Source organism: Lithobates pipiens, unplaced genomic scaffold (genome assembly GCF_037356315.1).
Source record: "Lithobates pipiens isolate NorthernLeopardFrog02 unplaced genomic scaffold, aLitPip1_a1.2 Scaffold_1, whole genome shotgun sequence".
NCBI lineage: Eukaryota > Metazoa > Chordata > Amphibia > Anura > Ranidae > Lithobates > Lithobates pipiens.
The window spans coordinates 231,288,968-231,301,056 of NW_027507685.1; the positions used below are offsets into that span (position 1 = coordinate 231,288,968).

Genomic DNA, 12,089 nt, shown 5'->3' on the forward strand with positions numbered 1-12,089 from the left:
GGGTTAGTGTTGGATATACTGGGAGATTAAAGAGGAAGTAAACCCTGATGAGTTTACTTCCCCTTTTATTCCCTGCAAAGGTAAAGCATAATGGACTACTATGCATCGCCGTTGACGATGCGCACTCAGTGCACCTGCACACCGCTGTCTACGGCGCATTAAAGCATAATGGACTACTATGCGTCGCCGTTGACGGTGCGCGCTCAGTGCGCCTGCGCACCGCTGTCTACGGCGCATGCGCCGTAGACAGCGGTGCCTGTCTTTCGGCAAATATCTCCTAAACCGTGTAGGTTTAGGAGATATTTCTTGGACCTACAGGTAAGCCTTAATCTAGGCTTACCTGTAGGTCAAAGTGTGTTGTAAGGGTTTACAACCACTTTAAGTATAAGGATTAGTGCTAGGATTACAAGTGTTATGCCCTGTACACACGATAGGATTTTAAGACGGAAAATGTTAGATGGGAGCTTTTTGTCAGAAATTCCGACTGTGTGTACGCTCCAACTCACATTTTCCTTCGAAATTTCCGTCACACAAAATTTGAGATCTGGATCTCAAATTTTCCGACAACAAAATCCGTTGTCATAAATTCTGATCGTGTGTACACAATTCTGACGCACAAAGTGCCACGTATGCTCGGAATCAAGCAGAAGAGCTGTACTATCTATTGAACTTAATTTTTCTCGGCTCGTCGTACGTGTTATACGTCACCGCGTTCATGACGTTCAGAATTTCCGCCCAACTTTGTGTGACCGTGTGTATGCAAGACAAGTTTGATCCAACATCCGACTGAAAAAAAAAACATGGATTTTGTTGTCGGAATGTGTGATCATGTGTGTACGGGGCATTAGAATTACTGGGAGAATTTATGTTGGAATCCCATGGAGATTTAAAGAATTTGTGCTAGAATTACAAGAAGGTAAATCTGAGGATCCATGTTAGGGTTAAACAGAGGATTAACCAGAGGAGTAGAGAATTGACGTCTGCACTAAAAACTAACATTATGAGGCTCCCTTTGCTGAACATTACCATGTTGTCTCCGATTTTAAAAGGAAGCTTGCAAATAATATCTAAGGAATATACGAGGGTCAGTACTGACTGAAATTAAAGAATGACATCACTTTCTTCATAAAGTAGTATAGGAGTGTATCCTGTGACTATATGTAAAATGGACACTCACCTTACCTTACCACATCTCCCTTCCCACACTCTACTTCCTTCTGTTGTATATGTTTGTGCTTAGGCAGATAGTATCCGGCCATCATATAGTGTCCGCCCCGTACTGCGCATGCACAGTACGGAGCAGACGAAGCTTCGGAAAAATCTCCGAAGCTGAATGGCGCCTGCGCCGTGAGTGGAGGTGGTAGCCCCACCATCCAAGCGGACATAGGGTTGTGAATATTAGAGGGCCCCTTGCAGGCGAGCTTCGATCGCCCCGCTTCGGGCTCGGCCTTGCTGCGCTCGGCTCTTTTATATACCTACTCTATGTCCACTTGGATGGTGGGGATAGAACCTGGACTCACGGCACAGGCGCCGTTCATCCTCTGCAATTTTCGGAATCTGTGTTGCTGTGTACTGCGCATGCGCAGTACACAGCGGACACTATCGGATGGGGGACCTTATATGATAGGACACCGGCTGCAGAACCACTCCTCCCCTTCCTACTCTCCCAGGAGACACAGGCTGCAGCGGAAGTCATAGGCTCTGTTTGCTGTCAATCAAACTTCTGTGAGTGGGGTGTAGCTTACTGGCACTGTGTGTGTCTATGGAAGCACACAGCCTAGCTTGGGAGGACGCATGCACAGGTGCCCCCTTAGCACCCAGCTTGGAAGGAAGGAAGGAAGGAGTGGACAGTGCTGACAGGGGACTGAAAAAGAGGAGGTGAGGGACTGATTTGTACAATACCATTGCACCAAACAAGTATAACATCTTTTTTATTTTATGTTTAACCTTTGTTCAATTTTTGCTGTTCTAACAACTACACACAAAAAAAAATATGGATAACAGAAAGATCATAAGGCTCAGGCTTGGATCAGTATTCTGTACAATGCGTAATATCAGTAACAGTAGGCTATACTGTACATTCTGATGCATAAGGCATATCAAAATACAACAATCTTTTTTTTTTTAAGCAAAAAAATATACTGTAAGGCCTTTACTATCTCTTTGGTTTCAATATAAACTTATCAGTTCAAAAAAGATTCTCCAAATTACAGATCTGGATGTCAAATTTACAGTGTTTCTAAGGAGGTTCCTGGCCACCTGGCAATCCCCCCCATCCCCACCCCTTCCGTCATATAAATACCTTATGATACTTGTTGTATAGGCTCTGTACAATCCAGATGAGTGGTGTGCTGATAAGGGTGAGCAGTGTCAGCTTCCAGGACACCAATATCATGAAATAATAGTGACCAACGCATTTCACCAGCATCCGCAGAGTGATGTTCACATTGGCAGCGATGGAGCGGCTCACCATTGCCGTGTCTTGTGACAGCCGAGACGTGATCTCTCCTGTAAGGCCGATGACAATCAGGTAAAAATTATTAAGCAGTGATGTAGTTCCCTTCCTGCAACTCTGTATCTAGGTTTAAAAAAACAAATCAGTTTCCTCAAGGTCTGTCAGCTACCATTTTGGAGTTGATGTCCACATTTGGTCAACAACTAAATGGGGCAATAGGCAAATACAAAGGCATAAGGCTCAGTGCTATATGGTTTCACTGTGTCATTGTGATATAACAGATATCAATGTGAATTCCAGAACATAGAACAGAACAATAAACTGACCCCATTGCACGTTTGTATAAATGCCAGCAATTTATAATGCACAATACTTAATTCAAAATCAAATCCATACTTTTTTTTAATAAAAAAAAAAAAAAAGAAGAAAATACATATGTAAATCCTGGAGACTTTTGAAAAATAATCTTATCTCCATGTAAACCTGTAGTCAGATGGGGCATTGTTCACTGCAGCTCACTTTTTACTAGTTTTTCTCTGTCTCTAACCCCCACCCGCTACTTCTCCCTTTCTACTTCCTCCCATGACACTGGCTCCCAGTGGCGTAACTAGAACCTTCAGGGCCCCGATGCAAGAAACCATGAAGGGCCCCCCTGAACCCCAGCCAGGGCCCTTCCCTCCGAGTCCGGCGAAGGAACTCCAGGGCGTGGTCACAGCTATGACCTTTGTGAGCCCTGTAGTTCCACCACTGGTATCAGTAGTTTCTTTTTTTATATTTTATTTTTTATTTTTAGGTGCCCCATTGGGGGACTGTCCCTAGGCAGGATGGAGTCCCCGCCCCCAGAAGAGATGAGGTCCTTTTCTCCAGGGCAGATGAAGTTACTGCCCCCAGGTGAGAAGGGGTCCCTGTCCCCAGGGGAGGTGGGGGTCCCTGTCCCCACGTAAGAAGGGGTATGTAATGGTGTGTGGGGGATGGGGTCCTCTCATTCACCATGATCAAGCTGCAGGCCGCGCACTCATCCATGTTGACCTGGGCTCCATCCAGTGTGCTGGACGGGCGATCAGCATATCTCCCAGAAAGACCTTTCATCATCTGTGTATGACGGGGGAGGAGGGGGGCTGCAGACAAGCCTGCAGTGTCCTCCGGGGGGCTCTCATAGGGCTGCACTGCAACTGTGTGCTTAAATTTTGTTTACCCGGGAGAATTATGCAGTGCAGTGTGGGCCGGACGCGGGGGGGGGGGGACTCTGGCTGGGGAGAACAGACATCGGACTGAGCGGCAATGCATGGAGCAGGAGAGGGGTACTCTGAGGAGCCAGCTGAGGACACAGGTCATGCAGGGAATGCACAACTAAAGAGCAGCCAGTGCGATAGTTGAGCATGGAGCTCTGCTAGTCACCCTCCACCTCCAGTCACCCGTGTGCATGGTGCACTGGTACCCATAGCTGCCTATGCTGCTGCTGGCCATATGTAGAGGGGGCTGCATGGGCCCCTTACATCACAGGGCCCGGTTGCGGTCGCGACTGCTGCACCCCCTATAGTTACGCCCCTGCTGGCTCCCCTAGGTCCCAAACACCCAAATCCTCTAGGGACACTAGCTTCTACACCTTGTCCCTCCCCAATTCCTCCCCAAATTCTGACTCCCCAGCCCTTCCATATCCTCCTGGAACACTAGCTCCCCCAGCATCTCCCTCTCTGCATCTTCCGGGGATCTAGTTCCCTCAGCATGTCCTTCCCCACATCCTCCAAGGACAATGACCTTTCCAGCTTTTCTCCCCACATCTTCCAGGGACACTGGTTCCCCCAGGTCCCAACCGCGCACATCCTCTTGGGACACTAGCTTCTACAACTTGTCCCTCTCTACTTCCTCCAAAAACATTGTCACCCTAGCAACTCCATATCCTCCTGGGACACCAGGTCCCCGAGCATCTCCTTCTCCACATCCTCTTGGCATAATAGGTCCCCCAACATCTCCCTCTCCACATCCTCTTGGCATAATAGGTCCCCAAGCATCTCTCTCTCCAAATCCTCTTGGGGCACTAGCACCCCCAGCATCTCCATCTCTACATTCTCCTTGGACATTAGCTCACTCATCAACTCCTTCTCCACATCCTCCTGGGGGGCTCTAGCTCCTCCAGCATCTCCCTCTCTACATCCACCTGGAGCTCACCTTGGGACACTAGCTTCTACAACTTGTCCCTCTCTAATTTTTCCCAAAACATTGGCTCCCCAACAATTCCACATCCTCCAGGGACATTAGCTCCCCCAGCATATCGCTCTCTAAATCCTTCTGGGACACAAGTTCCCCCAGCATCTCCCTCTCCACATCCTCCTGGGACACTAGCTCCCCCAGCATCTCCCTCTCCACATCCTCCTGGGGCTCTTGTTCCCCCAGCATCTCTGTCTCTACATCCTCCTGGGACACTAGATCCCACAGCATCTCCCTCTCCACATCCTCCTGGGGCTCTAGCTTCCCCCAACATCTCCCTCTCTACATCCTGCTGGATATTTAGCCCCCCCAACATCTCCCTCTCTACATCCTTCTGGGGCTCTAGTTCCCTCAGCATCTCCCTCTCCACATCCTCCCAGGACAATGATTTCTTCAGCTACTCCTCCCCACATTCTCCAGACACACTGGCTCCCCCAGGTCCCAACCATGCACATCTTCTTGGGACACTAGCTTCTACAACTTGTCCCTCTCTACTTCCTCCCAAAACATCGGCTCCCCAGAAACTCCACATCCTCCTGGGACACTCGCTCCCCCAGCATATCCCTCTCCACATCCTCATGGGACACTAGCTTCCCCAGCATCTCCCTCTCCACATCCTCCTGGGACACCAGCTCCCCCAGCATATCCCTCTCCACATCCTCCTGGGACACTAGCTTCCCCAGCATATCCCTCTCCACATCCTCCTGGGACACTAGGCCCTCCAGCATCTCCCTCTCCACATCCTCCTGGGACACTAGGTCCTCCAGCATATCCCTCTCCACATCCTCCTGGGACACTAGGTCCTCCAGCATCTCCCTCTCCACATCCTCCTGGGACACAAGCTCCCCCAGCATTCCAACTATACATCCTCCTGGGACACTAGCACCAGCAGCATCTCTGTCTCTACATCCTCCTGGGGCTCTAGCTTCCCCCAGCATCTCCCTCTCTACATCCTGCTGGATATTTAGCCCCCCCAACATCTCCCTCTCTACATCCTTCTGGGGCTCTAGTTCCCTCAGCATCTCCCTCTCCACATCCTCCCAGGACAATGACTTCTTCAGCTACTCCTCCCCACATTCTCCAGACACACTGGCTCCCCCAGGTCCCAACCATGCACATCTTCTTGGGACACTAGCTTCTACAACTTGTCCCTCTCTACTTCCTCCCAAAACATCGGCTCCCCAGAAACTCCACATCCTCCTGGGACACTCGCTCCCCCAGCATATCCCTCTCCACATCCTCATGGGACACTAGCTTCCCCAGCATCTCCCTCTCCACATCCTCCTGGGACACCAGCTCCCCCAGCATATCCCTCTCCACATCCTCCTGGGACACTAGCTTCCCCAGCATATCCCTCTCCACATCCTCCTGGGACACTAGGCCCTCCAGCATCTCCCTCTCCACATCCTCCTGGGACACTAGGTCCTCCAGCATCTCCCTCTCCACATCCTCCTGGGACACAAGCTCCCCCAGCATTCCAACTATACATCCTCCTGGGACACTAGCACCAGCAGCATCTCTGTCTCTACATCCTCCTGGGGCTTTAGCTCCCCCAGAATCAACCTCTCTACATCATCTACATTTTCCTGGACAGGAAACTGGATCACATAGCTTCTACCTATCTATACACTGGCTCTCCTAATCTCTTCCACCCAAATTCTCCCAGGACACAAGCTCTCCCAGATCTCCTCCCCACAGCCTCGGGACACTAGCTTCCCCTGCCTCTCCCTCTACATTTCCTTTTGGGACACTGGCTCCGCAGCAATTCCCCCTCCACACTTTACAAGCACACTGACTCCCTATCTCTCTCCCCACATCCAGCTCTCTTAGCCCTTGTACACACGGTCGGAGAATCCGTCGGAATGTGTCCTATCGGACCGTGTTGTCGGATAATCCGACTGTGTGTGGTATGCATCGGACTGTTTCTGTCGGAATATCCGTCGGACCAAATTTTCCATCTTGCTGGAAATATTTTCAGACAAACTGGTCCGATAGGACATACTCCGATCATGTGTAGAGAATTCCGATCGGACAAAGTGCCACGCATGATCAGATCAAATTCCTACATCAAAGCTATTGGCTACTAGCCTGAACGTAGTCCCATCGTAACGAAATTACATCATCACGTTCTGAAAGATCGGATTTTTCGACAACTTTGTCCAACCGTGTGTATGCAACAGTTTCGGACACAATCCGTCGGACAAAATCCATCGAACAAAATCCAACGGATTTGGTTGGCAGAATGTCCGACCGTGTGTACAGGGGCTAAGCCTTTTCCACTCATATCCTTTTAGGACAGCAGCTCCCCGAACCTCTTCCACCCACATCCCCCAAGGACACGAGCTGCAGCAGCCTCTCCCTCACCACATCCCAGAGGACACCAACTCTCTCAGCCTCTTCCTTTCCACATCCTACTTGGGCAAGCTTACAGGTGACAACAGTTGACTTTGCCAGTTAACCATTGGTGCAGCCCCTTACAGCCTCCATTGAAAGTGCAATTTACAGCAAGACAATGCAGGAGAGAAAATGGAAGGCAGGTGCTGAGCATTATCACCCTATAACAGGCAGTGTCCACACATAAACATGACCCTTCCACCACTATTAACCCATAAAAAGCACATTTTTCTAAGAAAGTAATTAAACTTACTTATCATGCTGCAAGAACTGCCAAACTCCCCAGGATTGAATAAAGAAGATTCCTCAAAGATCTTCTGCATTCAGCACACCTGAGCTGCTGGTTGACGGTGTCCCCCACGATGCTCTATGGCAGGGATATGCAATTAGCGGACCTCCAGCTGTTGCAAAACTACAATTCCCATGAGGCATAGCAAGACTCTGACAGCCACAAGCATTGACACCCAGAGGCAGAGGCATGATGGGAGGCATGATGGGACTTGTAGTTTTGCAACAGCCGGAGGTCCGCTAATTGCATATGTGAGGCAGCCAATAGGTAAGTATTATTAGTTGTTGTGCAGGAAGCACAGCTTTTCACATTTTTCAAAATAGTGGCATTTTAGCACATTAAAAATGTAAATACTGTATGAGATTTTATTGGTTGGATTTATATCTGCTTTAGGAAGACATGCAGCTTTCTGGGACACTATGGTACCTGTTTTAGTTGTTTCAAAGAAGGCAATGTCTTGTCTAGCAAAGGCTCGAAAGAGGAGGTCCTTTAACCGGATATTGAGGCGAGCCATGCAGAATAAGAAGAATCCTCCTCGGCATCCTGCAGAGATGGAACTATGGGGAAACAAGGAGACACAGTCATCAATACCCCAATATATCAATATTACAGATAATTTGTATTTTGAATCAGGTGGGAAGTAGCAATATTTTTCTTGGGATCAATGGACTAGAAATCAGCTGCATAATCTGTACTAATAGTTATATATATAACTAGGGTCGAAACAACTAATCGATTAATCGACAACTAATTGATTATGAAAATAATCGATTACTATTTTCATAATCGATTAATCGACCACTGACATAATGGGGTTAAAAAGAAAAACTAAAATGAGCCCTTTATAGTAGAAAAAGAGCAAATCACTACTGTAAATATTACTTTCACTGTCCCATAGTAAAAAATGAACCCCTTAGCCCTTGTACACACGGTCGGACATTCCGACGGAAAATGTCCGATCGGACCGTGTGTGGGCTCCATCGGACTGTTTCCGTTGGAATATCCAACGGAGAAAGTTTTAGAGCTGGGCTATAAAACTTTCCGACAACATGATCCGATTGGACTTTTTCCGATCGTTTGTAGAGAATTCCGATCGGACAAAGTGCCACACATTCTCAGATCAAATTCCTAGACCAAAGCTATTGGCTACTAGCCTGAACATAGTCCCGTCGTAACGAAATAATGTCATCACGTTACGTACGATCGGATTTTCCGACAACTTTGTCCGACCGTGTGTATGCAACACAAGTTTCGGACAAAATCCGTCAGACAAAATCCGACAGATTTTGTTGTCGGAATGTCTGACCGTGTGTACAAGGGCTAACAGTTGCGATTATTTGCTCTTTTTGTACTAATTTTTGTATTTTTTAACCCCATTACGTTACTAAACATCTCAGGCCTGGGTCACACCTCTGTGTTTTTTGGTGCTTTTTGCAGAAACACAGTTCATTTACATGGTTTCCTATGGAACACGTTCACATCCATGATTTTTTCAGCTGCTGCGCATTTGGAAAAGACAAGGACTTTTTTTTTTAACGCAAGATGGTGCTATTTTGGTTTTTCGGTTCAATATACTTCAATGGAGAAGCTGCAGAAAAGCAATGTAATAACACAATTTGTGTTTTTTAATCTGCCCAACAACAAATTGGCCAAAAAAATATGTAAAAATGCAAATGGCAGCAAAATTACTTTTTTTTTTAAAGGTTAGTAACCGATTAATCGATTAATCAAAACAATAATCGGCCAACTAATCGATTATGAAAATAATCGTTAGTTGCAGCCCTATATATAACTATGATTGCTAGAGCAAACTCTTAACTATGTTTAGATGCCTTTGAAAAAGATAATGTGCTGTACCATAATAATTAGTCACTGAAAGGTATCACTTTGACAGCATTGTTTTGCCTTCTCCACCATTACCTTGAAAGGTTAAATCCAGGTATTTGGTAATATCTAACCTATTAGTGCCCCTTGCTGTAATGATTAAATGTTTGCTAGGTCTAGGTGGAGCTGAATGAGAAATATACAGTAAAGTAGGTGTTATTCCAATTTGGCTGCATAAGTGGAGATACACTTTAAGTCAATGTTTCCATTAAATATACATAGTTAATAGTTTACTAACCTTGTGATAGAAAAGAAGGCCATGAACAAAATGGCCGCCAGGAACTCCGTCTCCTTGTAATTGTTGGACAAGATATCAATCACACGTCCCATGTAGTATGGAATAGATATTTCCACTGGAGATAACAGACATAAGTTATCATGGTAAATATACGGCACTATTTTTATTTAGATGTTCTGTTATATCGGGTCTCACCCACAAATGTGACTCATGCCAAAATTATAGGTTGTAAAATCGTGCCAGCTTTCAGGGGTTTACATGATAGTGGGTGAGGTTTTGGATGTAGTGGCTTATCGTTCCATCAGTGGGGGTCTAATTTTACCAGAATATGTATTTATGCAGGGCCGTCTTTAAGGCAGGGCAAAAGGGGCAGCTGTCCTGGGCCCTGTCATTGTTGTGGGGCCCAAAGCAGCTGCCTCATACTTGCCAACTATCCCAGTTTACATTCCCTTGTCCCTTGAAGTTTTAGTCATGTGCTGCTACTAATGCTGCCCAGCTCTGCCCTATTGTTGTGTACAGATGACTCACCTGCAGACCTGTGTTTACATGTAAATACTGGCATTCATATGTAAATAGCTGAGGCCAATGGCATTGATATGTAAATAAAGGCAGCATTCATAGGTATATCATGCCCCCCTGCAGTGAGGAGAAGATGTGCTGTAACCTATAGCAACCAGTGAGCAGTATTACTGTACAGTAATCTCTAGCAGCCAATCAATAAGCAGAAATGTGCTTATTGATCTCTAGCAACTAATCAGTGAGCCGTAATGTGTGCTGTAACCTCTAGCAACCAGTCAGTAAGCAGTAATGATATGCTGTAACCTCTGGCAACCAATTGCAATCCCTGCCTGATCTGATACAGCATCTTGATACAACTGATTTTAAGTCTAGCTGCTATTTATTGTATGGGGGGAGGGGGGCCCTAAGAAAATGTTTGCCCAGGGTCCAATCAATATTAAAGACGGCCCTGTATTTATGTATTAGTCCATCCCTTTCCAGATCCATGTGCATCAATGGGTCTTGTTTACCCAAGGGTGTAAAGGAAGAATTGTTACCAGCCTATGTTGACCTTGACAGCTACCCTGAGGAATGAAAAGAAGAATTGTATTGGCTCTTAGGATCAGCACAGACTGGGCAGACAGTAGCCTAACCATCCAGAGGCCTCAATATTAGCACCCTATGTCTCAGTCTGTAATGGCCACAGCACCCAATCTTATTTTCTCTTTCCTAGTTCACTATGAAAGAATGAAAAGAAGAATTATATTGCCCTGTTTCCCCGAAAATAAGACCTAGCGTGATTGTCGGCGATGGCTGCAATATAAGCCCTACCCCCCAAATAAGCCCTAGTTAAAGTCCTTGTAGGTCTTTTTTTCAGGGTAGAGCTTATTTTCGGGGGAAACAGAGTAGAGCTTATTTTCGGGGAAACAGGGTAGAGCTTATTTGGGGGGTAGGGCTTATATTGCAGCCATCGCCAACAATCACGCTAGGTCTTATTTTCGGGGAAACAGGGCAATATAATTCTTCTATTCATTCTTCCATAGTGAACTAGGAAAGAGACAATAAGATTGGGTGCTGTGGCCATTACAGGGCCTTCTTTAATAGTGATAGGACCCTGGGCAAAACATTTCTTGGGCCCCCTCAATGCAATTTCACTCTCCACCTGCTCTGAGACATTCAATAAATAACAGCTAGACAGATCAGGCAGCAATTGTGATTGCTTGCCAGCGGTTACAGCATATAATTCAGCTTACTGACTGGTTGCTGGAGGTTACAGCACACATTATGGCTCACTGATTAGTTGCTGGAAGTTACAGCAAATGATTTCCACTTGTTAATTGGTTGCTAGAGATTACTGTACAGTAATACTGCTCACTGATTGGTTGCTAGAGTTTATAGCACATCATCTCCTCACTGCAGGGAGGCGTGATATACATATGGATGCCGCTTTTTTTACATATTAATGCCGCTGGCAGCAACTATTTAATTATGAACGCTGCCGCTATTTACATATGAATGCCGATATTTACATGTAAACACGGGGTCTGCAGGTGAGTCATCTGTACACAACAATAAGGCAGAGCTGGACAGCTTTAGTACCAGCACTTCATACTGAGATATCGGGACAGAGCAGGACTAAAACTTCAAAGGACAAGGGAATTTAAACTGGGATAGTTGGCAAGTATGAGGCAGCTGCTTTGGGCCCCACATCAATGACAGGGCCCAGGGCAGCTGCCCCTTTTGCCCTGCCTTAAAGACGGCCCTGGGCCTTTACAAACTGAGACATAGGGTGCTAATATTGAGGCCTCTGGATGTTTAGACTCCTGTCTGCCCAGTCTGTGCTGATCCTAAGAGCCAATACAATTCTTCTTTTCATTCCTCCATAGTGCACTAGGAAAGAGAGAATAAGATTGGGTGCTGTGGCCAATACAGACCAAGACAAGAGGCGCTAATACTAAGGCCTCTGGATATTTAGGATCCTCACTGCACCCAATCTTATTCTCACTTTCCTTCTCACCTTGACAGCCCTTACAGTTCTTCTTTTCATTCCTCCATAGTGCACTAGGAAAGAGAGAATAAGATTGGGTGCTGTGGCCAATACAGAAATAGAAATGGTGCACTAA

General features: G+C 46.5%; 1 protein-coding gene across 1 annotated transcript in view; it reads right to left on the reverse strand.

The window, feature by feature from the left end:
* Positions 1 to 12,089, reverse strand: part of TAP2 (transporter 2, ATP binding cassette subfamily B member) — an 89,692-nt gene that overhangs the window by 44,983 nt on the left and 32,620 nt on the right. Inside the window, exons 3-5 of the mRNA XM_077484601.1 lie at positions 9,469 to 9,583; positions 7,773 to 7,903; positions 2,303 to 2,508 (exon numbers count right to left, since the gene is read on the reverse strand). Coding sequence (XP_077340727.1) covers positions 2,303 to 2,508; positions 7,773 to 7,903; positions 9,469 to 9,583 — 452 coding nt within the window. The remainder of the gene's footprint in view (positions 1 to 2,302; positions 2,509 to 7,772; positions 7,904 to 9,468; positions 9,584 to 12,089) is intronic.